The sequence below is a fragment of the Sinohyriopsis cumingii genome, chromosome 1, assembly GCF_028554795.1.
Source record: "Sinohyriopsis cumingii isolate HCF-2022 chromosome 1, ASM2855479v2, whole genome shotgun sequence".
Lineage (NCBI taxonomy): Eukaryota > Metazoa > Mollusca > Bivalvia > Unionida > Unionidae > Sinohyriopsis > Sinohyriopsis cumingii.
In genome coordinates this window covers 85022291-85050227 of record NC_142961.1, presented here as the reverse complement: position 1 = coordinate 85050227, position 27937 = coordinate 85022291, and the positions used below count along the sequence as shown (strand labels likewise).

At 36.3% G+C, this 27937-nt stretch overlaps 1 protein-coding gene across 1 annotated transcript in view; it reads left to right on the top strand.

The window, feature by feature from the left end:
* The window catches only part of LOC149807271 (tetraspanin-18-like), a 51253-nt gene extending 24477 nt beyond the window's left edge, over positions 1-26776 (top strand). Inside the window, exons 7-10 of the mRNA XM_089964287.1 lie at positions 853-1023; positions 3688-3771; positions 11622-11752; positions 22601-26776. Coding sequence (XP_089820413.1) covers positions 853-1023; positions 3688-3771; positions 11622-11750 — 384 coding nt within the window. The 3' untranslated portion in view covers positions 11751-11752; positions 22601-26776. The remainder of the gene's footprint in view (positions 1-852; positions 1024-3687; positions 3772-11621; positions 11753-22600) is intronic.
* The last annotated feature ends 1161 nt before the right edge of the window (positions 26777-27937 follow it).

Sequence of the window (27937 nt, the reverse complement as noted above, 5' to 3'; positions counted from 1 at the left end):
GATATAATTTCAAACTCTCAACGTTATATAATTTACGGAATTATCCGGCAGTTGCTGAACAGGATGAACTACTTCATTATGTTGTCTGATGGAAATAAACTAGCCTATAGTGTACGCAATATGGCGCCGTGTTAGTATGTTAAGTCCGTTAAGCATGAAATGGTGCAGGTGATGCCAGCATTTGTCCATTCTGGTGACAGCCATGTTAGAAATTATAAATCAATGATTCAGTTGACTTAGTTCTGTGCACTTTTTATCACATTAAACAGTCTCATTTTTAAAATCGATAAGGGGGTACAAACAAACCTGGATGTAGAGTCAGACTATAGTCAAGTGCGATCTGATAATCACCGAAGTCTGAGGCAGTTGACAGCATATTGGCCCGGCCTTGTTTCACGACCTCTACCTCGTTCCTAACTGACTATCGTTTCACGAATTGTAGCAAGCAATGAAACGGTACAGTGCCATTTCGCGAGGATACCTTGTTTCTCGACCAATTCTTTAGAAAGCGTATAAAAGTTCGATATGGTGCGGAGATGGTCGATGCGCGGACGTCGAAGGAAAACTAAAATAGCTCTAATGTGGCAGTATGCTACGGAAATGAGTATCGAAAACCCGAATCAATCACCAGATGAACACTGTAGTATTAAATGTTTATTTGATAAAAGGAAAACTCAATTGGCAATGTGTCTTTTCGGGACCAGGCAGAGTCGCGAAATGGTAATACTCAGAAAAATCTCTCTGGCTTAAACTAACGTCTGCAACCATACTAACATTCTGTATTAGGTACTAACCAAGAACATTTTTAAAAAAAATAGTTTCACGATTTTATGTTCTTTGTATTATTTCCAGTTCCAATGTTGCGGAGTGCAGGACTACAAGGATTTTAGCAGTACTGCCTGGTGGGGTAACAATGCCCCGTCAGTAATAAAGATGCCACTGGCTTGCTGCAAAACCTTACCTCAAACGATTGACTATACATGTGCTAATTCCCTCGATTCCAGTCTAAACAACTTTGACAAGGTTTGACACTCTCTTTCTATCGGCCTTGTCACATACATACATAATACATACATACATACATACATACATACATACATACATACATACATACAAACATACATACATACATACGCACAGTATAATATCAGTAGTAATACAGTAATATTAGTAGTGTTGGAGGTGCGATGACAGGTGAATTAGTGATGGTAGTAGTAGTTGCTGAAGTAAGTTGATGAATGATTTAGTCGTAGTAGTAGCAGCAGCAGAAGCAAAATCGTAGCATTATTAATGGTAGTGATTAGTAGTGGGGGAGTGATTGAGGTGATGGCTGTAGCGGCAGCAGCAGTAGTAGTACTGGCAGTGGAAGTAATATTAGTAGTAATAGTAGCAGCAGCATCAGCAGATGTAGTCAAAGTAGCATCAGTAGTAGTAGTGAAAGTAGCAGCACCAAAAGTGGTTTTAGTAGTTGTTGGAATAACAGTAGTACTGGTACTACCAGTATTATTGGTGAATGGAGTGTTTGGGGTGGCGGTGGTAGTTGTCATAGTAGTGGTAATGGTAATGGTAGTGGTAGTTGTAGCAGTAACAGGAGTGATTTAGTTGAAGCTAGTAGTAGAAGTAGGAGAGCTATTAGAAGTGATTGCCTCATCAATGAATTACATACCAAATTATGTGGGGTAAAGAAATTACATATACTGAGTAAACATTTTCTTACACATCGACATTTAGCACAAAACATTTTTCCTGACAAGAAGTAGTTGTTGTTTTTGGTTTAACGCCATTTTTAAGCACACGATAGGTTGTTATACATGGCAGCCATTGTTACTGGTGCAGAAAGAACCCGAGAAAATCCCGGTAAGAACCATCGACCAACGGGAACGATATTAGTATTTTTCTGACACGCATTAGCTGAGCCCGAGACTCGAACCTACAAGGACAGAAGTGAGATGGCAATGGTCGGTAAATTTTTTTACCCCACATAGCTCAGTATGTAATTCATTGATGTGGCATGTCATAAATAAATACTGTTCTCATTTAAATTTTGGATTTCATAACAACAACTGTCGTAGTCAAAGTGGTAAGACAATAATATTCAACACCATTTTAGCCTGAGCACAATATAGGTTCCATTCTTGTACAATAAATGCTTTGCGTATACTAATAACACGCTTGGAACAAATATATGTTGTTGTTGTTGTTGTGGGTTTTAACGCCATTTTTCAGCGCACGATAGGCTATGCATGGCGGCCAGTATTAATGATGGAGGAAGAACCCGGGAAAACCCCGGGAAAAACCACCGATCCACGAGAAGCTACTGGCAAGTTTTCTCACATACCCACATTGGCCGAATCCTAGACTCGAACCCACGCAGACAGGGAAAAACTATATAGCAGGCGCTTGGGGTAACAATATCAAAACTTCGATGTGATAGCCTCAAATACTTTAGTATCCGTAAGATACCTTCACATAGGGGCGACGATTTTTGAGATCACTTTCAGTGCCCACCATTTTGTGCAAGATACAACGGTCTCGTCGTCTCATGTGACAAGACAGAAGACACTGGTGTGCTCTATGTATATATGCGACGGATTTATAAAGATGAATATAAAGAGGCTGAGAAGATAATTGGTATCTGGGTTGAATTGGTATAAATGATGTGATCTTGCTTAAATATTTAAGGCCATAAGTAATATATATCATAGCTATAACAAATTATTGGCAGGAGGATTTGATTGTTTACACAATCCTCCGTATATGCAACAGGCTTCGTCAGAATCGTGCTTTAGCAGTCTGGGTCCTTATGGCAGAAAGACTGGTGAAACCTTATATATGTTTATCTCAATTATATGTTTGTTTTTCCATTATGATAAAACACATTTTGGCGCATTTATGCAACCCCAAAATTTAACCTTCTTCTTGAAAATGGAGACTTGTTCGCCACATGCTATCCCTTCAACAAGACCTTGAGCTTGGTATAGTCGTAGGAATTAAGTCAAACGAAATACAGTTTCTGTACATGACAATTAGTGGACCAATAAGTGATATTTTCACTTTTTTTAAACAAAAATCCCCTTAGCCAGTCTGCCTACTCTGTTTCTAATGACATAACTCTTCTCTATAAGCATTGGGTGTTGGTCATAATATCATCGTTTACCCATTGTAGTAGTAGCAGTAATACTTTTTGTTGTTAATTATATTGTCCTGTTATTGTTGATTTCATTATTATTAGTAGTAGTAGCTTTGGCGAGGAAATATTGTGATACCCCTCGTCTATTTAAATGTCCGTAATCACAGCTCCTTCTAAACTACTATTTCGTATATATGTTGCCCATGTGGTAACCGTCTGTGAGATGGGCATGATATTTCGATCGCAGCCTTGGGGGTCAGTGAGAGGTGGTCAAATGAAACGAATGCACAAAGTGCAACCACATTAACAGTGTTTGATATTTTTGACAAAATTTGCGCATGCATTCGTAGGAGGAAAATGCACAATATATGAAACAATTCGGGGTTAGGGTATGGGTTAGGATTAGGTTCGATGAGCCATGCTCTGGAACGGTGGTTGGGGTTGGGGTGGGATGGGGAATGAATAATATAATAAACAAACTTGGGGATTTGTTAGTAGATATTATTATTATTATTATTATTATTATTATTATTATTATTATTATCATTTTTATTAAGGGCTGTGTTGACAAAATGTGGCAGGCTCTGATGGAATACAAAGGAATTGTTATAGGGATCCTCGTGGGCCTTTTCCTAGCACAGGTAAGTACCCGATGCTGAGCTTTAACATTATCAATATTTGCTCAGCGGAAAATATGTCAGCCGCATTGGTCTCGATTGAGAGAAAAAACGCATCATTGAGCTTTCATTTTAGAAGCAAAACTACTAATAAATAAATACAGATGGGATCCGGTTGAATGTCTCTCCATGTAGGTAGATTTAATATACATCCTTACATGTAGGTTTTACGAACATCTTGCACGTAGGCCTTACGTACAACCATGCAGGTACATGCACTAATGCATATAGGTCTTACATACATTCATGCATGCTTTTTTGTACGTACACTATTGAATATAGGCCTTATGTACATCTATGCAGGAAGGCTGTTTGAACATCCAGGGGAGCTGGTCTTATGCATACTGATATTCATCCTGGTGGAACATACGTACATCCATGCGCTTCTATCAAGTAGACCTTGTGCATATACATGCATGTAGGCCCTACGTACACCAATGCAGGTACGAATGATGTGCATTGACATTGATGCTGGAATGTCGTATTGATATTAATTGCAGGTGATTCTTATGCGCATCCATGCAGGTAGGTGTTTTGTGCCTGTTATGTAGACGTAGGTCATACGTACACTATGCATTCCGTCATATGCATACATATATAGGCAGGTATTTTGTGTGTATAATCATGCAGGTATCTGTTAGTTATGTGCTGGCAAGTAGCATACTGTTAAATATCGAATTATCTGTCATATCCTATAATTTTGAGATGGATTCGTCGTTTTAAAGATGGTCGTGAAACAATGTAAGATGTAACGCTTTCCGGATGACCGATGTCTGCGATTGGTAAGCAGGAAGTAGTTGCTGTGAAGGGGGTAACTGACAAGATGCTCAATACACAGTGGAAAATATGTCCACCATTAATAGCATCAATTCATCAGCCGTTATTCACTGAAGATTCAGTTCAAACTCCGAAAGATTTATCTGCGGAATGGTACAACGTTTGTTAAATATTGATAAGAAACACACACGGGTTTAAATTGCCGAAGAACTACCCGCCTAATAAGAAAAAAGTGAACAGAGACATTTGAATAAAATTTCACAGATAAATGAAACATGGATTTACTTGTTTAAACCTGTCTCAAGAGAAATTAATAAAGTCTTAACCGGAGAATACGAACAGAGACCATGATGCACTCAACGTAGTGCACTGTCAAGAAAGTTGTATACGCACTAGTATTCGATGCAAAAGGCCTGGTCGTCCAAGTACACGTGCCTCGTTCTGCTAGTGTAAATGGACATGTTATGCTTCCAAAGTGTTGACAGAAGTTGTGGAATGCTACTGAACCACCAGTCCGCGCACCTGTACATGACAACTACCGTAGCCATAAATCAGCCGTCGTGACAGACTTCTTGAGTAGCAGCTGCTGGACGAGTAATATAGGCACTCGCCTTTACAGATCACACATATTTCACCCAAGTCCGCGTGAGTTCGATGGATCAACGTGAGTATGTAAGAAAGCTTGCCAATATCTTCCTGTTTGTGGCTCTTCCCTAGGTTTTCTCGGGGTCTTCCTCCTCCAAATATACTAGCCGTCACGTATAACTTAAGCAGCAGGAAGTGGGCAACCGACCTTAATGGCCCCAGACACAGGTGAAAAAATGAATTTAAAAAATACAATGACTAACGCATTGGTAGCATAAACTATATGTGACACATCGTTATATTTTTATGTTCCATAAAATGTGAATATTTTTTAAAGTCAGAACATAAACAACATAACGAAGGGGGGGGGGGCGCAGACATGGGTGGGGAAAAAAATAGAAAACATACATGGAACCGTTGGAATGACCAACGAACAGTAACATAAACTGTATGTGACACGTCATGATGTTTTCTATGTGCCATAACATGTGAATATTTTAGTTGATATGAACAACATGCGGGGGGGGGGGAGGGTAATAGACCTAAGGAGCGCCGGAAGGGTCTTCACTAACTTGTTTAACAGATTTCTCACTAATTTGATCAGTTGTGTTGCTTTTAATATAACGGTCAATTTAATCTTGTTGATTTTTTAATTTTACATCATCTGAAGCATTTGTTATCTCGAAGTATCTTTCCAACGCACGATATTTTCTCTCACCACAAGCTACACACAATTGTGTTTTTCTCTTAACGCCAACTCCACCAACCAGTTAAGGTCTGGGCCGGTACCTCTACGTCAAAAACGTGTAGACTATGGAGGGGGATTACCACCTTAATTCTATGCGGGTATTTTCTAATCTTCATTGATGCATTATTGTAAATGGCTGCTTGCAGGTGCTTACTTGTATAATTCTATCAACGTATATTGTATTTTCATTGATGAAAATTGTACGTGGCAGTTGGCAAGTGCTACTTTCTGCATTATTATAAATAACTGCTTGCAAGTGCAAATGCTACATTCATAATTCTAGTCATAAATTTTCTATTCTTCATTGATGCAAGCTGTAAATGGCTGATTGCAAGTGTTTCGATCTACTTTCCTTCTGCGTCATTGTATCTTGCAATTTGGCAACTACTGAATTGATTCTGTAGTTTGTCGTATGGCAAATGCTATGTCAGTTATTAAAATTTTTAACAATCTATTTATAAACTTTATATATCACAAGTTCCACAGGTTGCACCTTCTAAAATCATGAGTACAATGTAGCATCAATCACGTTGCAAATTAGCATCACGGAAGTTAGCATAAAATAATGCCTCATTATGACAACAGACATCCTGTTGGGATGATAACGACTTTCCAGATTGGGACTGGCTCGACAGTTCCTTAAGTGGTGGTCTTATATGAGAACATCAGCGAATTGTTAGCGTCCAATCTATCAATTTTTTTCCTCTGAAATTTGGCCAACTAAATTAAAGTCCTAATCGTGCCAGTGCGATTTCAAGTGACCGACCGTTAGGAGCTTTTATCGGAGTTGGAAAACCAATATCAAATTCCGACCGTGTTGACGTTGCTGATATCATTGTTGTGGTCAGCGGTGTTCTGTTGCTATTAATCTGTTCCAGTCTTGTGGTTATTTCTGAGGTCATTATTATCTATAAGGCTGATTCTAAATGTAGAGTTGGCAACATGTGCAGTGGCACGTTGGCGTTCTTGTGATATCGATAATAAATATCCCTAATTGCATAAATTCATTGTCTGATATTGCACCGTCTTTTAACCCCGCTGTCAGAATCGATGAAATATTTATGAAGGCATCTGTCGCAGCATTAAGTTATTTCTGTGTGCTCATGCAATTTTTTGCTAGTACATACATGTATTTTTTTGTCGATAATATTGAGTATGCCAGCAACACCGACAACAACAACGACACCGATTCCAACCACTAGCTGTATCACGTGCGTCGCTGATAACGTACCGATTATCGTCGTTGTTTCAGCGACCAGCGAGGAGATTGCGTATACACAATTGTCGATGACGATTATTCGTCTGCGATATTTTATTGTCATATGCTTGTCGATGATTTCTTTCAGCGATGCCTTCCACGCACATACTTGATTATACCGAAAAGATTACGTGGATTTCATTATGGCATATACTAAGTAATCAATGAAGATGTCTTCGCGACGAATTCCAGACACCACCAACACGCCTATGAGGTTAATTTTTTGTCTCCTGGATCCGGTTTGAATACTTACTCGACACCTTGATTTAACACGACTAAGATAGCTCCGGATAATTCGTCGGCTTAATGACGCAATATATGTGTCGCAATTATATTAAGTTTATCGTCGCTGAACATTAAGAATTTGTACACCCGGGTAACATCAGTGGTATATATCTGATAATGCTATTTATCGTTGTATATGTTTCTGATCCAGCCGCCAGCGCCACTGTGTATACCATGTTGATGAGCGGAGTAGTGGGAATTAGACCATCGACAATCTTTTTCATTTTGTTCGGGTTCAGTGTTTATCGAATTGATTTTTGAGTTGATGTTCGTGAGCTCATTGTTAATAATTTCGATTGTTGTTTTAAAGTTAACTAGATCAACAAGTTGTGTGTGAATTTCAGCGAGATTTCTATTTATGACGGTTGGATTTCCAAAGAATTTTTTTATTTTTCTATTTATGTTTCTACCAAAATTTACATACGCTGATACTTAAATCAGCTTATTAGTTTATAATGGTTGATATTTATGTAAGATCTGCTAAAAGCAAACCCCAGGGTGATATTGATTTATCAAAATATGCAACACGAGCTGAACTTACTGTTCTTTGGCGTCTCGCCGATGTTGACACCAATTAGGTTGTTGTTTTCTAGGATCAGCAAGGACGATTAAACTTGCTAAAACGACGGACAGTAAACTCACGCTCGACTTTATGCGGCGGCTCTGATGACATCGACACCTCATTAAGTGCCGCAAGCACTTCTGGACCGCATATTGGTGAGTACGTTATTATCTGTGTTGGTAATGTTGAATACCAGATTAGTAAGCCACTATACGATAAAAATTCCCTCGCAGGTGGCAATACATACGAATCTAAATAAACAACTCCACGTAGATCAACCGCGTATGAAACCAAGTGAGTACCTGGACCAGAACGTCCATGGTAATTAATGATACCGGTTTCAACACGATTTGGGTTTTCCGGTAATTGATCACGCATAAAATCTTCTGAAATTTTTATGTTAAATCGCCGCGCAGTATCAAGTAAATCGAAATTGGACATGTGAATCTTGAGCAAAGCGACCCCGGCTGTCTTAGACTCTTGACCATGCCGAGTTCCCAGTAATCTTAGACCATATCCCTTTTTTGAGGTGTTTATGCCGTGGCCTGCTGATTTTTCAGTGCCACACCGGCAGGAGTTCCAACGGCACCAAGTACAGCTGATTTTGCAACAGCTGGAGTAGGTGCTGAAATTATTGCTGATAATGCCGCTAGAAACGGAAATATACCGCCGATGTTTGTTTTATCGCTGATCGCATTCGCAGAAATACCATGTCGAACGCCAGTTCTTGATTTCTTGGCGTTATTGTAGTATTTGAAGTGACGTTCAGTCAACAGTAATGTATTTCGGTCTGCAACGCCGCTGATTTCAATGTTATTTTTCACCAGAATTCTTCGCTGATGCCGATTGCAGCTATTTAATTTGACAGGTAGTGTGGCTTCAGAAAAGGACGAGGGATCACATCCATTGTGTTTGCAGCTTGTAAACTCCAGAGGCGATGCCAGAAACATAACTCCGAGCTGTGCAAAATATTCATTGACCTGCGAAAAAGCCTTTCACACTGTTAGCCGTACAGGCCTGTTGAAGATCAAGGCAACATTTGGCATGCTTGCTTGTTTTGTGGATGACGTTGAGTGACATGCAACACAATATGGACCATTTCTCTTCAGCTTGCGATAATTGTCACGACCAGTATCAAGAAGACAGAGGTGATACACCAACCTGCACCAGGAAGGCCATACGTTGAGTCTGCAGTCACAATAAATGGACAAACCCTCGTGGAAGTGAACACGTTCACCTATCTCGACAGCACTGTCACGTGCAGTCCACATCGATCATGAAACCAATGCCAGAATTACTAAAGTAAGTGTGGCCTTAGGATGACGACGTGCAAACGTGTGGGAAGGCAGAGGGATCAGTCTACTAAACAAAACTTAAGGCCTACGAAGCCATTTGTGTTGTCGACCTTTCTATATGCTTGCGAAACTTTGACGGAACACAGACCCACATGCCAAGAAGTTGAATTATTGTTACATGGGTTGGCTATGGAAACTAATGAAGACAAGATGAAAGAACAGGATCCCAGACACTTAGGTTCTCACACGAGCAAGCACTCCAAGCATCCATACTCTGCTGATTAAATCACACTTGGGATGGACAGGTCTTGTCACCAGGGTATCAGAAGACTGACTACCAAGTAAGACCTGTGGTGAACGGAAGGAATTTAAAGCGATCTCATGGTGGTCAGACGAAACTCATCAAAGATTCCATTGAGTAACCCTTGAAAAACGTCAACATTGACCCTGAGTCTTGGGAAGATCGCACACAGGATCGCTCCCCTGGCAGAGTCTCATCCATACTAGAGCTACATATTTTAAACAGAGGAACTGCAGAGACAGTGCAGAAGCATGTGCAACGCAAATCTTAGAAAAACAGAACATCCTCTGCCGATCAAGCAAAACCCAAGCGGCATCTCCTGTCATGTGTGCCACATATAGTTGAGAGCACAAATTGGCCTGATCAGCCACTCACGTATTCACAGAAACCACACGAATCAGTGATAATTGGTCATCTTTGAACGCGAAGGACGAACGACAGATTGTATCGACAGACTATATTTTTGGGAGACACATTAAAGCCTGCATTACTTCTTTTTACCAATGTTTCGTCGTACTACTACTACACTATAGTAGAAAGAAAGTTTACTCAGGTACCAGAAGGCAGTACCAACGTATGCCCATCATATTGAGAAGTACAGTCTACTATCAACCGCTAGCTTTATTGAGAAGTTGTTGTTGTTGTTGTAGGGTTTAACGCCATTTTTCAGCATACAATAGTCTATACATGGCGGCCAGTATTAATGGCAGAGGAAGAACCCGGGAAAACCCCGGAAAGAACTACCAATACACGAGAAGCTACTGGCAAGCTTTCTTACATACCCACACTGGACGAATCCAAGACTCGAACCCACGCAGACAGAGGTGAGATGGCAGTGATCCGTAACGGAGAGCGCTTTAGACCACTCGGCCACTCGGGGAAACTCTGAGAAGTAACTTTGTTGTTAAGAGAATAACAATTTAAGTACTGTATTTAAACTGAGGACAATGCCTTCAAAACAATACCTCCAGAATAAATGACGGTAAGAAACAGTTTGGTCTCTCAGTCCGTTATAAACATTGTTTATGCAGGATATATTACATACGGTACTGGTTCAAGTCACACACTTAATTTATTCCTCTAATGCAAATTTACAAAGTTTCGACAAAAATAAAATCATAATAGACATCCAATTACTTAAATGTGAAACAAGTCTCTACGCTTGATAAATATCAAAATAATCGTTCGAAATTATTTTAGCATTACGTTGCTATATTTTTTCGAATGTTTTTGTTAGTTTTTTGGGAGAAGGTGCCAAGAATCAAACTGTTTAGAAACATTTTATAACTGCTCGCACCATGTCAGTGATAGTAGTTCTCGTATTGGATAAATATAATAAGAAAAGGAAATGCGAAGTATGATTGACATGTCAAAAGTAATAGCTTCTTTAAATAAGTGTATTACTTAACTGCATCAGTGAAAATTTGTGAGATCCAATGCTGTGTTGTTGTTTTTTTAGTAACAATTATGATCTTTGACAGACTACTTTCCAATAAAGCAGAAAATAAACATAGGAAGAATATTATGTACAGTCAGCATGCTCGCGGGTACTGGAAAATAGTATTACCATTTTATGTTGGTTTTTTTCTTCTTGTCATGATGTTACAGGTCAAGCAAGAAAATTAACTTTATTGGTACCAATGTCGGAATAAAAGTGTGTAAAAAAAATTGGACAAATAATAGACCGATAAATCATTCGTATACTACCTATAAGGAACATTCCCACATACTTATTTTAGTTTTTGTACATTTATTTTGTTTAAATTAATGATACATCCTTATATATGTATAATGTGTATGTGTGTGTGATCCTTCTAATGTTAGACACTTAGGGCTAAATGATATTAAAATAAATGAATTTCAAATAATCTACATAATAGATATGATCCAAATAACTCCTCTCTCTCTCTCTCTCCCTATCATTAATAGGTGAAACTAATAAACATGGAATATGTGACCTCTTCTACTGCGCTTGGATAATAACAATTGAAATCTATTTTCAGCTTATTTTGATTGTGTTTGCCGCATTAATTGCTAACCAAAGCGGAAAGACCAAACACAAAGTGCATCCCGAAGATCGCGGACGTTCTTCGCCTAGACAAGGTCAACAAATAGTTATGGCCACGTGGTAGTGGTAAGTGCTGTTCACGTGCTACTGTATCACGTTAACATATTTAACTCAGGATCACACAGAATGGCACCTAGATAGTGCAACAGTAACACGCCCACTTGCATCTTTGCAGTCAGATATTTCTAATCTAGAAAAGTCAAAAGACTTGCTGATGTTACTATGGTTCCGCTACAAAATGAAAGCGTGTTAAAAGGATGATGGATAGATTGGTGTTCAACTACACGTGAGCATCGTCTGTATCGTGTTGAGTCAATGTTAACAAATTATTTTGCCCAGAGACGCACTAGAGCTGTAGAAATGGATTAGACCTGGGAAGGATTTGAACCCGTACCCTTCTTGGTTGAGAACGTAGAAGATTATGTTTTCACCCTGCATTATGGGTGCATATATTGTCCAAGTCATGACGTGGTGCACGTCTACATTCTGGTCCGTATAAACACATGTTAAATGGATAAGAGCATGTTGAACAATTTCAGCTATTGTTAACAAGAGGATAAATGGCAGCGTGCTATATGGACACGGTAAATCTAAAGAATATTAAGGTTTTAAAGCATTATTTCTCAAGTCACATGGTGCAAAGAACGCCCAAGTTAATGAACTTAAGTTTTCACTGGTAAACGTTGGTCATCTGTCACCGTATGTCTGGGGAACTGAGTACTGTTCTCAGAGATCAAGGATTAACGACAGCACATGTTCTGTAAGATGAACAAGTTCTTGCTTAAAATCCCATTATATTTCATTATAATTATTTCTCCATTTTCATTAAATCTATTTGGAGGTGTGTTATATATCTTAGAAACAGTGGAAGTGGTTCAGTGGAAAATAGAGAAGCAATTATTTAAGGGACAGCTCAAAATCAGTTACGACGTCTTTCACAGAGATTTTGGAATAATGTAACTACTGCGAATCACGATAAAGGAAGTATGTAATTCAATACTTTCAACAAACTGACACTCCTTAGTCCCAAATTGTATTGTTTAGTTACCCGTCACCTATCCTTGATCATTGAGATCGTTTGGGCTCCACTTTAAGCATACTTCTTAAAACAGTTCACAGAGATTGCATTTTTTTCACGATCTGCGATGCTTCTCATCGATATTAATGGAAGTGGTTAATCCTGGTTTGACTGAGCTAGTGATTCTAATTATCTTGCGTCTTTATACTAGATGCTGTTAGTAGAAAATAATAATGAGCTGTAATTTCTTCTTGCATTCAGCAATATAAGCCATTTTCATTGCAAGGACAGTCGGTAAAAATACACTACCATCACCAGCTGAATAGACCAATTTCACTTTTGAATGTTATGTTGAAATTTTATCACCATACTTTCATCTGTGTCATAACGTTTGGGATCTAAAATCAACAGGTTTATTAACTTTATTGTAGCGTCTGTTTAATAGATTTATGTTTCGGACTTGTGCACTTAAGAGTGATCTGGCAATACTATATTCTGTGAGTACATGTTAACTTGTTTAAAACACGTGATGTTGTTGGCATTGAAATATTGTACACATATTAATGGAATAGCACGTTCATATAGCGGTGTTCCTATCGATAGGTAAGTGTGAAACCTATAAAATGATTTGATATATTCTGGTATATTTCTACCTGTGAAATGCCAGTATGAAATCCTACAACTTTTTGTTTGTTGCTATCCATACTGTCCAATTAAGTTGATACTACCAAGATTTCATGGCATATTGTGCATATTATGGGTTTACAGAGTCAACACAGTCACATTAAAGTGTAATCATCAAACATGTTGAATAGTTTGTAATTCAGAAAGGTTAGTTTTAGTATGTTGTTATCTTATTCAGTACGTTGGATACATCGTTAAATATGTACGGTAAGTAGGTGGCGTCAGACTTGCAAAACAAATATAAAGAACACTGCCTTTTTAGTTTTGTAAAAATGGTGGTATCAATTAATTAGTCCATTTTTTAACTTTCTGTTTGTTTTAAAAAATGTTATGTTTTCATTTTTTTTCAAAAATGTCATCAATTACCCAGCTAATATATTGTGTACAATGTTACGTTCTTCATATGCACTATTTTGTTCTTTACTGGTGGTGGGTTTGGATAGGCTTTCTTTTTCCTCCCTGGTTTTGTGATCAGTACAGATTCGCATGCAGTTGATGTTTTAATTCTTTCATTGTCGCGGTTTCATGTCAATATTTGTTAAATTGTTCCAACCTTGTTTAAACCATGCCATTAAAACCTATGTGGAGACAATTGTTTTCCAAATGGCCAACCAACGATATGTGACAGCGCAAACAGAAATTGAAGAGGACGAAAATGACAAAGTGAGTAAAAGTTACACATCTGTAAGGACCTAGATGACGAAGTTCCTACGTTGACACAGGTCGTTCTAGAAACTTGAAAAGAATTATTGTTGACCATGAAATAAACAATAATTTATATTTATGCTAATAACTGCTAAAGTTGTTTTTCGACTGGTTTGTGAAATATGAAAACAATGTGCGGTCATGCTTTAAATCTGTGCGAAGTTTCGCTCAGTCCTGCTGGTCTCTTTCCTTCCACCCTTGATCTACACTGCAAGAAACAAACCCACTAATATGAAAAACAAGCAATACATCTTCAGGTACTAGAGAAATAAATTGACTGGCATTATTAAATAACATATTCGACAGCCAATAACAGGTCTATCTACTGTTACTTCTATCGCTACCTGAAGCAAATAATTCATCAAAGCCTTGACGCAATTATCTCTATTATTTTGCCAAGCAATGATTTACCTGGAACAGGAGCTTGATAGAAAGGAAAGTTGAAGAGAAACTCAAATTTGTTCCAATTCAGATTTCTTTTGATCTAACCTTGTAAATTGAATTACAAATTAATCGAGGGTCATCATCATCTTTATTTCCTTCCATGGAAGATTACATGATATAAGAATAAATCATCTGAATACAATCAATAAACATAAAAAAAAAAAAAAAAAAAGAAAAAAAAAAAAAAAAAAAAAAATTCTATATTGGAATACAAATTCTTACACAATATCAATCAACAAAGTGTTCGTCAACTCATAAGTTGCAAGTTTCAGTACCTTATTTACAGAAGATAGCTGCACACTGCATGACAAAGTATGCTGCATACAGGACGAATAGCTTGGAGTTTTCTTTGTCGATTACTCCTGATGGTAACCTTTTACCTAAAAGATATTGTAGTTGCAGCTCATCTTCTGCATTAAATAACGTAATGTGCAGGCTCAGGGGAAATTTATCAGTAAGGAAATCCCAGAAAGAATTTCGAAAGTTCGACATATAAGGACAACTAACACAACAATGAAGTATCAAGTCTGTATAAACATTCCCACATCTAATACACATATCAAGCTGTGTTTGTGGAACAGCAGCCCATAGTTTAGCTACATATGTAAATACCTTAGTGTGTTGTCTAGTTTTAGCCGACTGCCACACTGAGGCAGGTCGTAAGTATTCGTGTATCGAAGAGAATCTATTAAAATCTGCTTGATTAGACATACGAACTCTCCAGAGGCTATTTTCAAGACCAACAATTTTTGACCTTACAATTTCTTTCCAATTATGTTTATCTGGAATTTCAGAATGATGTAAATAATCAGTTAGATACCCGAGCAAGTCAAACTTCTTTGAGGTATAATATAAATTTGAAATTAACCTGCAGCTTGACATGCATCCGCTCAGAATGAAGTGAAATAACGCAACGTTAAACACACGTTTAGTATGTACATTGTTAGGCATCAAACACAATCTGTGTAAAAACATCAGTTTTCTTCTATCAATTTCGGACTGCGCTGATGTCCATCCTAGCATTCCCAGGGCAATGTCTGATCTTGTATGTATTGGAAAACCTTGTAAATGTTTGGCAAAATACCTCAGAGTTTTATCCAATAAAGCGAGGTCACTTTTTGAAATGTTACACCATAATTCACTTCCATAAAACATTGAAGGGAAAATTACCTTTTTAATTACATTTGCAGCAACCAAAGGATTTAAACCATTCGGTTTAATGCCAATACCAAACAGACCGTGAAAAGATTTTTTCCCTTTCTTGCATGCATCGAGTATTGCGTCATGCGACGTCAGCTTTGAGTTAATCCGGTGACCCAGGTGTGTTGCCGAATCGGTGACCGGCAAACATGACGGGCCAAGATACCATTTCATATTGATAAAATTCTTGTATTGGGGTCCGAAAATGATAATGTATGACTTTGTAACACTAAGCTCGAATCGCCACTTATTACTGTAGTCGTATGCTATATCTAACAGCTTTTGTAGATTGCTAGGATATATAGCCAAAAGTGAAATATCATCAGCTAGGGTTGGATTTCCCACAGCTAAGGATCCAATCTTTGCTCCAAATCCACTATTTTCTAACTGTAGCAGCAAGTCATTTATAAATATTGTGTACATCAAGGTTGACAAAACACCCCCTTGTCTCACTCCTTGGCCAATTGAGAACCAATCTGAAAATTGCCCATTTACAAGAACTTTACTCTGTAAATTTGTATACATGTTAAAAAATATCAAAAGGGATTTACCCGTAATTCCCAACGTGAATAATTTAAAAAGCAGTCCTTCGTGCCACACGGTATCAAATGCCATTTTTGTATCAAGAAAAGCAGCAAAAACCCGTGAACCCATGTTTACATTATATTGTACTGATTGCAACAGCACAAAACTCGCTGTTGTGCAGCCTAAACCTTTTTGGTAACCATGTTGTTGTGAACTGGGTATACTAGAATTAGTATCTTTGAGCCAAGTTACCAAACGTTCATGAATAATTTTCTCAAAGGTTTTGTAGATAACAGGCAGTAAAGTAACAGGCCTGTAACTTTCGAGGGAGTTCTTTGATTTTCTGTTACCTTTGTACAGTGGTATTACTAACCCTTTTTTGCAATCTACAGGTATGTAAGATTGATCAATCATCCGAGTAAATAAAATTGTCATACACTCGATGAGGTAGTCGCTGCCATAGTTCAAATGTTCATTGCAAATTTGATCATGGCCCGATGCTTTTGATTTCTTTAGACCTTTAATGATTTCTCTTACTTCATTTAAACTGATACTGGTCTGTAAGGCCTCGATATGGCTTACTTCGTCCTGTAGACCCCGATTTAATTCTCTCTCTATAAATTCATAAAAGTTTCCGTCAAAACTATGGTTTAAATTCGGCGTGTGAATGTCCTCATAGTATCTAGCAAAGCCATTTGCGATGGAATCATCATCACGGACACAAACTCCATCAGTTGATAGTTCCTGACAGAAATTTGTATTGTTCCCTCTCTTAATGTTGATCATTTTCCAAAAGTGTCTTACATCGCATTCATGTGCTTTTTCAATTTCTTCATACACCTCCCCCATATATTTTTCCACAGCCAGTTTTTGAACGTTTCTAAAGTCTCTCTTCTTATCTTTATATTCTCTGTAAGAATTAAATTGACTACCCCTCGGTCTTCCCTCATTTATCCAAGTATACCTAGCTTGTCTTTGAAGTTTATGTGCTTCTTTGAGTTCATTTGACCAATATGGTTTGGCATGATAATTGAATTTAGACTTTGGAAGCGCGATGTCGCTTGACTGCTGTATTGCATTAACAATGTGCTGGTAAAAGCTATCAACATTGTCCGAAATAGTATCTATATCTAAAGTTTTCAGGCGAAGGTCCAGCTCAGATTGATAGTTTTTCAAGATATCAGCGTTTAATTTATTCCAGGCTATGTTGTTTCTCTTCATAGACTGTCTGAAGTTTCTCCCACAGGTCACTGTACGAAGGGAAGTAAGGATAGGGAGGTGGTCAGATATCGCGTGCTCTTCGTGATCTGAAACAATGTGCACACTTCGTAATCTACCTATGCATTGATCCGACAGTACAAAATGATCAATCATCGTTCTTGATGGGGTGAACGTATAGCGGGAACCAGTGCATATTATTAAATGTCCAGCACTCACTAGATTATTATATCGCAAGAACTCATGAAATACTCTATCTTTGTAATCTCTGAAAGTGGCTGGTTCAGCTACTGCATTGAAATCACCAGTAAAATACACGTCCCCCAGCTGTGAGTACTGATCATAGAGATTTTGAATCAACTCAATTTGCGCTTTGTAACAATCTATGCCATATAATAGGGTCGGCATATATACACAAAAAATATATACATTTTGCATATCAGGAAATTTGAATTCTATGCCAACAACTCTGTCACTATTAACTTCATCTATAAAGTTAGCATATCTCATGAGAGAAGTTTTGCAGAAGATTGCAACTCCTCCTTTACCACATTTTATTAACATACAATTAGAGGAAATATCCTCTGCCTTAGCAGTGCATTTATAATCAGAACGAATAGTATCGCAAAATGGAAGTATGTGCTGTAATAGTTTATGTTCAGTTACGCAAGCTACGTCAACATTATATTTATCCAGCATTGCACTAAAGCTAAGAGCAGAGGACATAATTCCTCTAACATTCCAGGTCAGTATATTAAGATTCATATTAACTTGCAATATAGGCATATTAATACTTATGCATCGTGAAAGCAGGACTAAAATGACAAAGATGACAAAACACATTAACTTACGACAGAACATAATGGCAAATTTATGAACAATTAACTGTCACCCTAGTCACAGAATATCGCATCCTGCACCTTCATTTGCCTCCTGATCGCGATTGCTAAACCTGTCTCGCCAAGATTGATTCCCATACCACCTTCTTACATAAGGTCTATCTACTGTTACTTCTATCGCTACCTGAAGCAAATAATTCATCAAAGCCTTGACGCCATTATCTCTATTATTTTGCCAAGCAATGATTTACCTGGAACAGGAGCTTGATAGAAAGGAAAGTTGAAGAGAAACTCAAATTTGTTCCAATTCAGATTTCTTTTGATCTAACCTTGTAAATGAATTACAAATTAATCGAGGGTCAATAATCTAAAAATGAAAATGACCAAAAGACATGAAACACGAAGTACCATGCAAAGTTTTCAATTGGACAGAGGCTAGCATGGCTGTCCTTTTAAATGATATGGGTGTAATAGCAATTGGATTATATTTTTTAGAAATATGTAGTTATCGGTGTAATTTATAATTTTGCTTTTAGGGTGCTTGGTACAGTATTGATAATGTTTGTTGCAAAAGCTTTCAAGGAAAAATTAATCTACGGCAAAGTTTTAAAACATGATGAAATAGAAACAGCTATTGTAAAGTTAAACTTACCGATAACATGACAAGCAATACAGTAAGTGAAATTAAATTATCCTCGAGGAACTTGTTCTAATAATCAACGAACAACATTAAAGTATAATTCATGCTATAAATCACATGTACACATCAATTGATTGATATTTTTACACGTCTTTAACATATTGGTAATCGAAGTTTGTTATGTTTAAATCGTTAAGTTAGGAACACAACTTTTCTTTAGCTGTTGGTAGCTGTTTCATTGAACCGTCCCTATACAGCCGTGTATAAAAGCTAAATAAGCAGCCATTGAGTGACGCTGTTAGTTCTATCATCGTGCATAGGAGATATATAAAACCGTATATACTAGCTTATAATCCTATATTGGTTGGCCTGGATATGTCCGAAAGCCAAGTACAAGTCTCTACCTGTGATACGATTGTATCGGACACTTTGTATCCGTCTATCTCTGGCACGACGATACTCTCAAAACAATAAAAAGCATACAGCTCTCGTTCATGTTAATAGTTTTTTAGTTTTACAACCGATCATTCTTCAAGCATTATATTTATCCAATCACATATAGTCTAACTTCGACTTGTGTGTTTGAGTATTATTACTTTTTACATAGGAGTTACAACAGTAGGTGAAAACATTTGGCTTATTCAGGTGATATTTTTCATCGTGCCTTACAAGAGTCTAATTTTGTCATCATAGGATTTTAAAACAAAACTAGCAAGCTAGAAGGATTTTATTTGCTATCAAAGACAAAGGCCTAAAAGGATACAAATGGAGTCAGTCACCTACTCAAGTGAGTCTGATAGCTGTGTTTGAAATGTTGCATGCCAGTGATGATGTCAGTTTAAAGTTATCAGTATTTATCCAATCACCTACAGTATAACCTAGACATTTGTGTTTGGTTAACTTTTCTGGTGCAAATATTCTATATAAAAGTTCACTATGAGCCAGTATCTACTACTAATAATCATCATAATATTTTTAGGTTAAAAAAGTCAACAGAACATTATAAATCTCCTTAATTTTCAAAAGTTAATTAACCATGTCGTGTAGATTGGTGGTAATCACTGGTGCTTACACTGAGCTGAGGAGCGGAACTTTATCATTTGATGGGATGCCAAGTGGAGTCTTGTTGTTGTTGTTGTTGTAGGGTTTAACGCCATTTTTCAGCACACGATAGGCTATACATGGCGGCCAGTATTAATGGTGGAGGAAGAACCCGGAAAACCCCGGAAAGAACCACCGACCCACGAGAAGCTACTGGCAAGCTTTCTCACATACCCACATTGGCTGAATCCGAGACTGGAACCCACGCAGACAGGTGAGATGGCAGTGATCCGTAACGGACAGCGCTTTAGACCACGCGGGGCTCCTGGAGTCTTGTTAGAAAATAATACTGATGTTTGTTCCATTTTTCAAAGCAAAACAACAAAAAATATCGACTCTAGATCTTCTGCCTATATTACTGCTCATTATTCTTCAATCTCACGAAAGTTTCCCTGCTAAAAATTTTCCCGCATTTAGTGATTGCGTGATTATGACTACATATAATGACAAGCTTTGCTCTGCCAAAAGTATATTGTGTCAGAAAGAATATATATATATATATATATATATATATATATATATATATATATATATATATATATATATATATATATATATATATATATATATATATATATATATAGTTTGAAAGAACTCGACAACTGGCACTTGCACAGTATTTTATTAGTCTCTCATCATCTAATCAAGTCGATACACATGGTTGGATTAACAAAAAATTCTGATGCCCCTGTCTACCTGCTATCCCGTGAAACCACACTTAAGGGAATGGATTGAGCTGATTTAGAAACGATGGCTCCTTCAAACCTTTTAAGCAGAAAATGCAAATAAATTTTCCCTTTAACTTTACCAAGCATCTTCTGTTTTTACTTAATATTGCTAAGACATTTTGCTGTCAAAAACAAAATTCTGTCTCGCGCAATTTAGAATGCGTACGCGTACCAGATTACATCAAGTGAAAACTATGATGCAGTGTAAACAGATAGGCAGTTCTCATGGCGATCCTCTCCTCAACACACACACACACACACACACACACACACTTTTACATATGGATTAAAGAAAGGTTCACTAAATCGTTACATAGACTATACTGTAAACATAAAAAATCAGTATGTTTCATTTTAGTATTTTTCATTTACTTTGCATTCTATTTAATTCAAATCAATCAAGTATTACATTTTAATTTCACTCACCACAATAATATGAAGAAAGAACCATAAGTACGATGGAAAAGCAGATGTTTTAAAATCTTGTCTATGACTGAACACATCTAACCACGATCATCTTTGAAAACAGCAGCTTTAAACAGATGCATATTGATGTGTACTATTTTCTTAGACATCGCAGTTATCTGAATACAATTTGGTTTTGGTAAGACTGTTTTAAAGAATGTAAACATGCAATAAGATTACATCGACCCGATTTGAAAAACACAAAAAATATAATTTATTAAAGTTATCCCGACCCCCCATGAAATACGCGGAAAATGGTAAGTTATTCCCATCTGGTTCATGACTAACAACACCTACTAAAAATCGTCTTAAATATTCTTAATGGGAAAATCCTCCTGCGTTCTGGTTTTCATTGGAGGATAATGTCATGCATTGTGTAAGTTAAAGAATGTCCAGTAGTCATTAATGAAGATAATTATAATAATAATAATAATAATAATAGAAACAGTGATGCAATACAACATATTGGTAACAAAATTAATTTCTTTCTTTTATACTTCTGTTCTGTATTATTTGTTCAGCAATGTATAGTGCACTGTCACGATATATCTGAAGATAAATGCCTGGTGGCTGATAACTGAACTATGTGTAATTAAGTTGGGAAATAATGTTTGCTACTTGGGAGGTGTCTATTTGCCACTGGTGTAAAATGTCTCACTTCTTACAGTGTGATTCGCTGCATTTATGTTGAGACAAAATTGGTCTGCAAGACTTCATAACGGATTTTGAGCAGTCCCCTACTTAATTACGTCTCCCTGACCCCCTGAACCACTTCCACTGTTCTATGGAACATAACTCGCCTCCAGATGGCTTTAAAGGAACAGAAAATATTATTTGTGAAATATATATAGAGAGAGAGCTTTTAAGCAAGGACTTGGTCATCAAGGATGAACCTTTCAATACGTACTTGATTTCCCACAAACAGATACTTAAACGTTACTTGGTGAAACTGAAAGTGTTTTCATTTAAGCGTTTTGTGTGTCCAATGATTTGATGTTGTATGCTTTAAAACCTTTACATCACAGAGGTTTAGTGTCCCTACAGGGCACCGCCATTTTTATTCCTGTTAACAAACATTGCAATTGTTGTGCATCATGTCTTGTATAAATTTAACAGGTGGTTATCCTCACTTTGACAAGAGCTGACTAAACATTTTTCTCAATATCAGAGTTCGCTACCTAATAAAACATGATGCACATGAAATCTCAATTTTCTTTCTAAATATGTACAAATCCCCATAGCTATAAAATATACATGAATGTTCATTTTTTTGTGGTCCATGTCATATATGTTATTAAGAATCAATATCATATTTGAAAAATTACTTTGTTGTCTCTTTCTTTCCAGGCACGTTCCATGAATACCAATAAAGGATCTTCCGAGCTAAATGGCACATCTGAGAAACTGAAACTGGAGTTTATATGTTCACTTTTTATTATTTGCAAATCATGGGCATACTGATAAGACTGTAACCCAGCAAAACTTGCTTTTATATTTAGGTGTTTGTTTATAGCACGAGGGACAGCAATACGCTTTCTTTTCGTTCCATCTTTGTTTGCCATGCTTGATTGTTGCAGGTCTTCCCCCTTGTTTCTTCTTCTTTCCATTTTGGGCTACACAGAGAGCGCTGGGTGTGTCTGGCCTTCTCTGTCTTGTGGAGGTTAGAGCTCAAAATTTCAAGCACTTGAGCTTCATTATGTGTGCAAAGTAAGGCTAAAGAACGTATGAAGTGTGCATAGAGAAACTATGGCATTATAGCAGTGACTTAGATATACATTTGTATACCTTTTGACTTGAATTATTTTTTATTTCTATATATAATCTATACTGTAGTCACTAAAAGTGGCCTGCAGCAACAATCATGGAGTATGTTATTTTTTCTTCCCTAATTCTGAACTCTAAGGACGCTCACCTTGCAGTGTCATTCTTGATTCAATTTATCTGTCTCCTCAGTCTTGCTGTCCCTTGTCCTATAAATAAGTACATTTATGGGTGGTGTAATGAGGTTGGGTCTACTTTTTACCTTACTGTTATGATAATGAGCTGAGCCCGAAAAGGCCAACGAATTGCCCCGAGGTGGTGACATGTGTTTCATTGTGCAATCATTTGTCGGGGCTTGCAACTACACACAGTTAAATGAATTGTAGTTAACGTCACTTTCAAATGAACTGCAGAGAAGCAGAGACGTAATCCTTGTTTGAGAATAATAATTTGTGGTATTTAAGTTCCACTTCTGCCCCTGCTTTTATGGCATTAGTCAGCAACTAAATTTGACCTATAATGTATAGCATGACCAAAAACTTGGAAAACTGTAAACTAATATTCCAATAAATTAGGTAAATAAACAAATATCAACTAAATACATGCAATATGGAGGCAACTTCAAGGTTCTATTAAACAAGTAAAACAAAATGGGGAATGTGAAATTCAAATGAAGTCTTTAAGAAATGAGACAATATACTTAACTGATTTGCTCCAACGACATCAAGACTTAATTACTAAATCTAAATATTATATTGCAGTGACAAATTTAACCGTGACTTTACTAGTTATGATCCGTTATTTACAACTTATATAGCTACGACCCACTATTGATGGACAAAAAAACCTACTGTGATAACCGTATTGAGCTTTTTAGTAATATGTCTTCATTAGGACATATTTGAAAACACCCTGGGTCTGACTGGCCCATTGAAGTCATGAGGGTATCCCTGGGGGACCTCAAGATTTGGGGGGGGGTGCATCCGGGTGTTCCAAAGAGGATAAATTTTCAGTAATGTTTCCTACCTTAAATATTCTCAGCATGTTTATTTAATGTTTTCTAATTTCATGGTGTTTGTTTTTGTAATCATATCATTATGTTTTTATCTTATATGTGTTGTCTAATGTTGTAAAGCGCTTAGAGCTTCTAAAAATTAGGCGCTATACAAAGTCCTCATTGTTATTATTATTATTTCTGGTGGGCAAGGGGGGGGGTGTGCCTAGGCTGCCAATCAGACCTTGATAACCTTTACTTTTAAATTAAATCAGGTTGTTTAATTACTAAGTCCGATTCCCATCTTATTTTCTTGTGTTTATATTTTAGAAGAAACATATACATGCATTAAGGATATTCATTCAAGTTTGTTTTTAACAATGATCGAATCTGGTCAGAACTGGTAATTCTTCCATTGATCATAAGTTTATCCTGCAACAAAAAGTTTTATTCAGGAATCGTATAGATTCAACTGATTCCTGTAAATTTACTTTTGTTTACTACCTACTCATTGACTCTTATTTCTTCCCATAACTGTTTATTTTTCCTTCAATTTTTCTTTTCACTCCTCTTCTTGCTTTGTTTTTTCATTTCCTGCTTATTTTGTACGTACTGTCATGTTTTTGTTTTAAAATATGGTATTTTTATCACTGTATACTTAGTGCCGCCTCTTACACTTACATGTCTGTGTATAATAAGTCTTAGATGCAGGACCCTTGACAAGTTGTGAAACCTTGTGGTTGAATCCCATTGCTCTCCTGTATGTCAAAGCAATACACGAATTGAAATGCAAGGGACAGAGTACTGAAAATTGCTTTTAATTTCATATAGGCGCTGGCGCTTTTGTAAATAATTTATTTCATTTTAAATTACCCAAATAAATATTAGGACTCATTATACAGTAAAGCATTCAGTTATTACCACCTGTGATTAATGACCACTTCCAAACAGCAACAACTGTTGTTAAGTCAATTTTACTACGTACAGGATAAAGCTTATACTGGGTAATGAGATCATATCCCAATTAAAATGTATAATTCTTAGTCTCAGTGGTCTTAATTGGAATAATTTACTGTATTTTATTTAATGAACAATCTTTTTAGTGTAATGAAATGCTGATACATTCTTTTATATATGTATGCTGTAAATATTTGCTAACAGACCAGTGGCAAGATTTCTTGGTGTCTGTATCATACAAAAAGTACTGTACCTTTTGACAATAATATGAGTTGAAAATGATGCGAGTTTCTGTGGGCAAGCATATGTGTGAGCCAAATTTAGTGTGACCTTTAGTTGATTAATTAGATCAATTGATGTAGCATGCCTCTAATTCTTGTTAAGTGTTAGTGAAATTAAATATATTTTCTAAATTTACAGTTTCAAATAAAAAATTTGCACCTGTGGAAGCTGCATGGGTACTTAACAATTTATATAATTAATTTGCATCTCTCATGTGCGTCCTATTGACCAACCTATTTGAGACACAAAATGACTGCAACAGTGGTGTGTGATGAATTTAATGTTGTGTTTAGCTTATCTGCTAATGGTATGGATTGAATACATTTTACAGTGAAAGCTTTGACACAGTACAAAAAAAAGCAAACTACACTTCCAAAATACAGTGAAATCTCTCAAGACCAAAAGTTCATTAAACCAAACTCCTTTTCAAACTGAAATATTGTTTTGTTTCCAATTTTGTTTTCTTTTGTTTCAATTCAAGTTAATTCAAGTTAACTTGGTGAAAAGAAACTCCTTTACTCTGGAAACTGAAAAAAACTTTCAGTTCTGACTAGCCCAGGACTATAAGATATCACTTTGTTCTCTTTTATACACATTTTATATATATATATATATATATATATATATATATATAAATCAGGTTTTAATTAAAGATTTTCAGGTACACAAAGATACAACTGCATGCAGGTGATTACATCTTATTTAAGATATAACGACTTGACAAGAAGTATCTCTGGGATACAGGATGTGAGCATCTTGCTCAACCACTGGTTACATACCACTGGTAACACTTGCAGGCATTCAAAAGAGGTAGCTGTAGTTTGATTTTTGGATAAAATAGAGAATCTCAGTAAACCGAAAATCTTTAAAAACAGTAATTCGTATTGATCTTGAGTGGTTTGGTCTCAACACAGTAATTCGTATTGATCTCGAGTGGTTTTGGTCTTGAGAGGTTTCACTCTACTGATTTACAAAAGGGGTAAGAAGAATGTAATAATTAGAAATATATATTCCAAAACTAACCAAATGCAAATCTTATTAAATATTCTTTCCAAAGAAATTAAGTACTGTACTGAACAATAGATTTAAAAAAACGATTAGAAACATATTCAGCAAAAACAAATGGTCCACTAATATCATATAAATGAAGAAACCTTAATCCAACCTGTAAGCAGAAACTTCTTAGTCAAAGATGGGTCATGGTCAATGATTTATATCAGATGGAAACTGAAGGCATTTTGTGATTTTAACAGATGGATTTTGACTAAATTAAATACTGACAGCTTTCCATCTGACGTGTTTATAAAAACCAATGAGTACAATTTATGTCTGTTTCTGGTACAATTCTAACAAAATCTAGAAAACCATTTCAAAACAGAAAGAAAAAGAAAAATACATCTCTGATGTGATACCTCAACCATTCAACCATGACAGGTTGAAAATAAGTTTAGAACATGCATTACTGAAGCAAAAATTTCATTGTGTGTGTGCATATGTATTTGTACTTGAAATAAAATTGTTAAAAAGCACATTTACTTTCTGATTTCATTTTTTATTTTACAAAACTGGTTCTTTTTGCACCAGCTGCTCATTCTGATCATATTCACAGTACAGACAACAAAAGTTTTGTTTTTGTTTTGGTGGACAAGGATATGGGGTTGTTTTGGTTGGGTTGAACATTTTTTAACTACAACAACTCTAAAACTTGCTTGTCATATTGATTTTTCATTGCATGAATATTATTAATTACAATGATGCAGTGTTTACTGTACAAAGAATAAAATCTGTGTTTAGAAAAACTTAAATTTAAATCTTTTGACATTTAATATAAAATAAAGGGGTTTCATCAAATCAGTAATATCACATCTCTAAGTGTTAATAACTGTGGTAAGTAGGATAGAATACATTATCATGTTTTCATGCCATGCCGCTTATTGAAAGTTGATGTTTCAATGGTATAAATGATGTAAATTTGTACTTTTAGACTTTTAAAGTAAAACTTATGGGTTCAAATTAAGTTGTTAAGTTCCAGCCAAGAAAAGCTGGGTAGCGATACATGTATTAATATTACTACTGAGCCCTATTCAAAATTTTACATCAAAATCTTTAACGTGATTTCTAGTCTTTTTTGTTTCTATTTTGTATTTTATAAGAAGTCTCTTATGCTGTATCTTACAAAACTATTCCAACTTGCTGATTTTCGAATTATAATGTACGTGATGATGTAGAAGTGTTGAAAATATTAAACCAACATTTCTAACACAAAGGAAAAGACAAGATGGACAGAAATAGCTGGATGACCATCTTATGACCTGAAATAAGTTCTGAAATTTTGCCTTAATTTGACCAAAGTTATAGATGTTATTCTTTATTTAGTTGATTACTTTGTTGCTTCATAAATCTGTTTATTGGCATTGAAATCTAGTCGAATCCCCAGGAGACTGACCCAGTCAGTTTTCTTTTTAAATATCTAAAATACATATTCAACTGCTTTTAATGGAAGGCCAACAGACACTATGGAGGCAACCAAAACACAATTATGTTTGACAATGTAATAAGATATATCTGTTCTTAGCTTGCACCAAATGAATTCATTCTTTCCTCTGGAGCTAGTGTAGAAACTATAATTTACTTTTGGTTGTTATGGAAATCAAATAGTTGCTGTGAAACTAAAGAAAAATACAACTTTG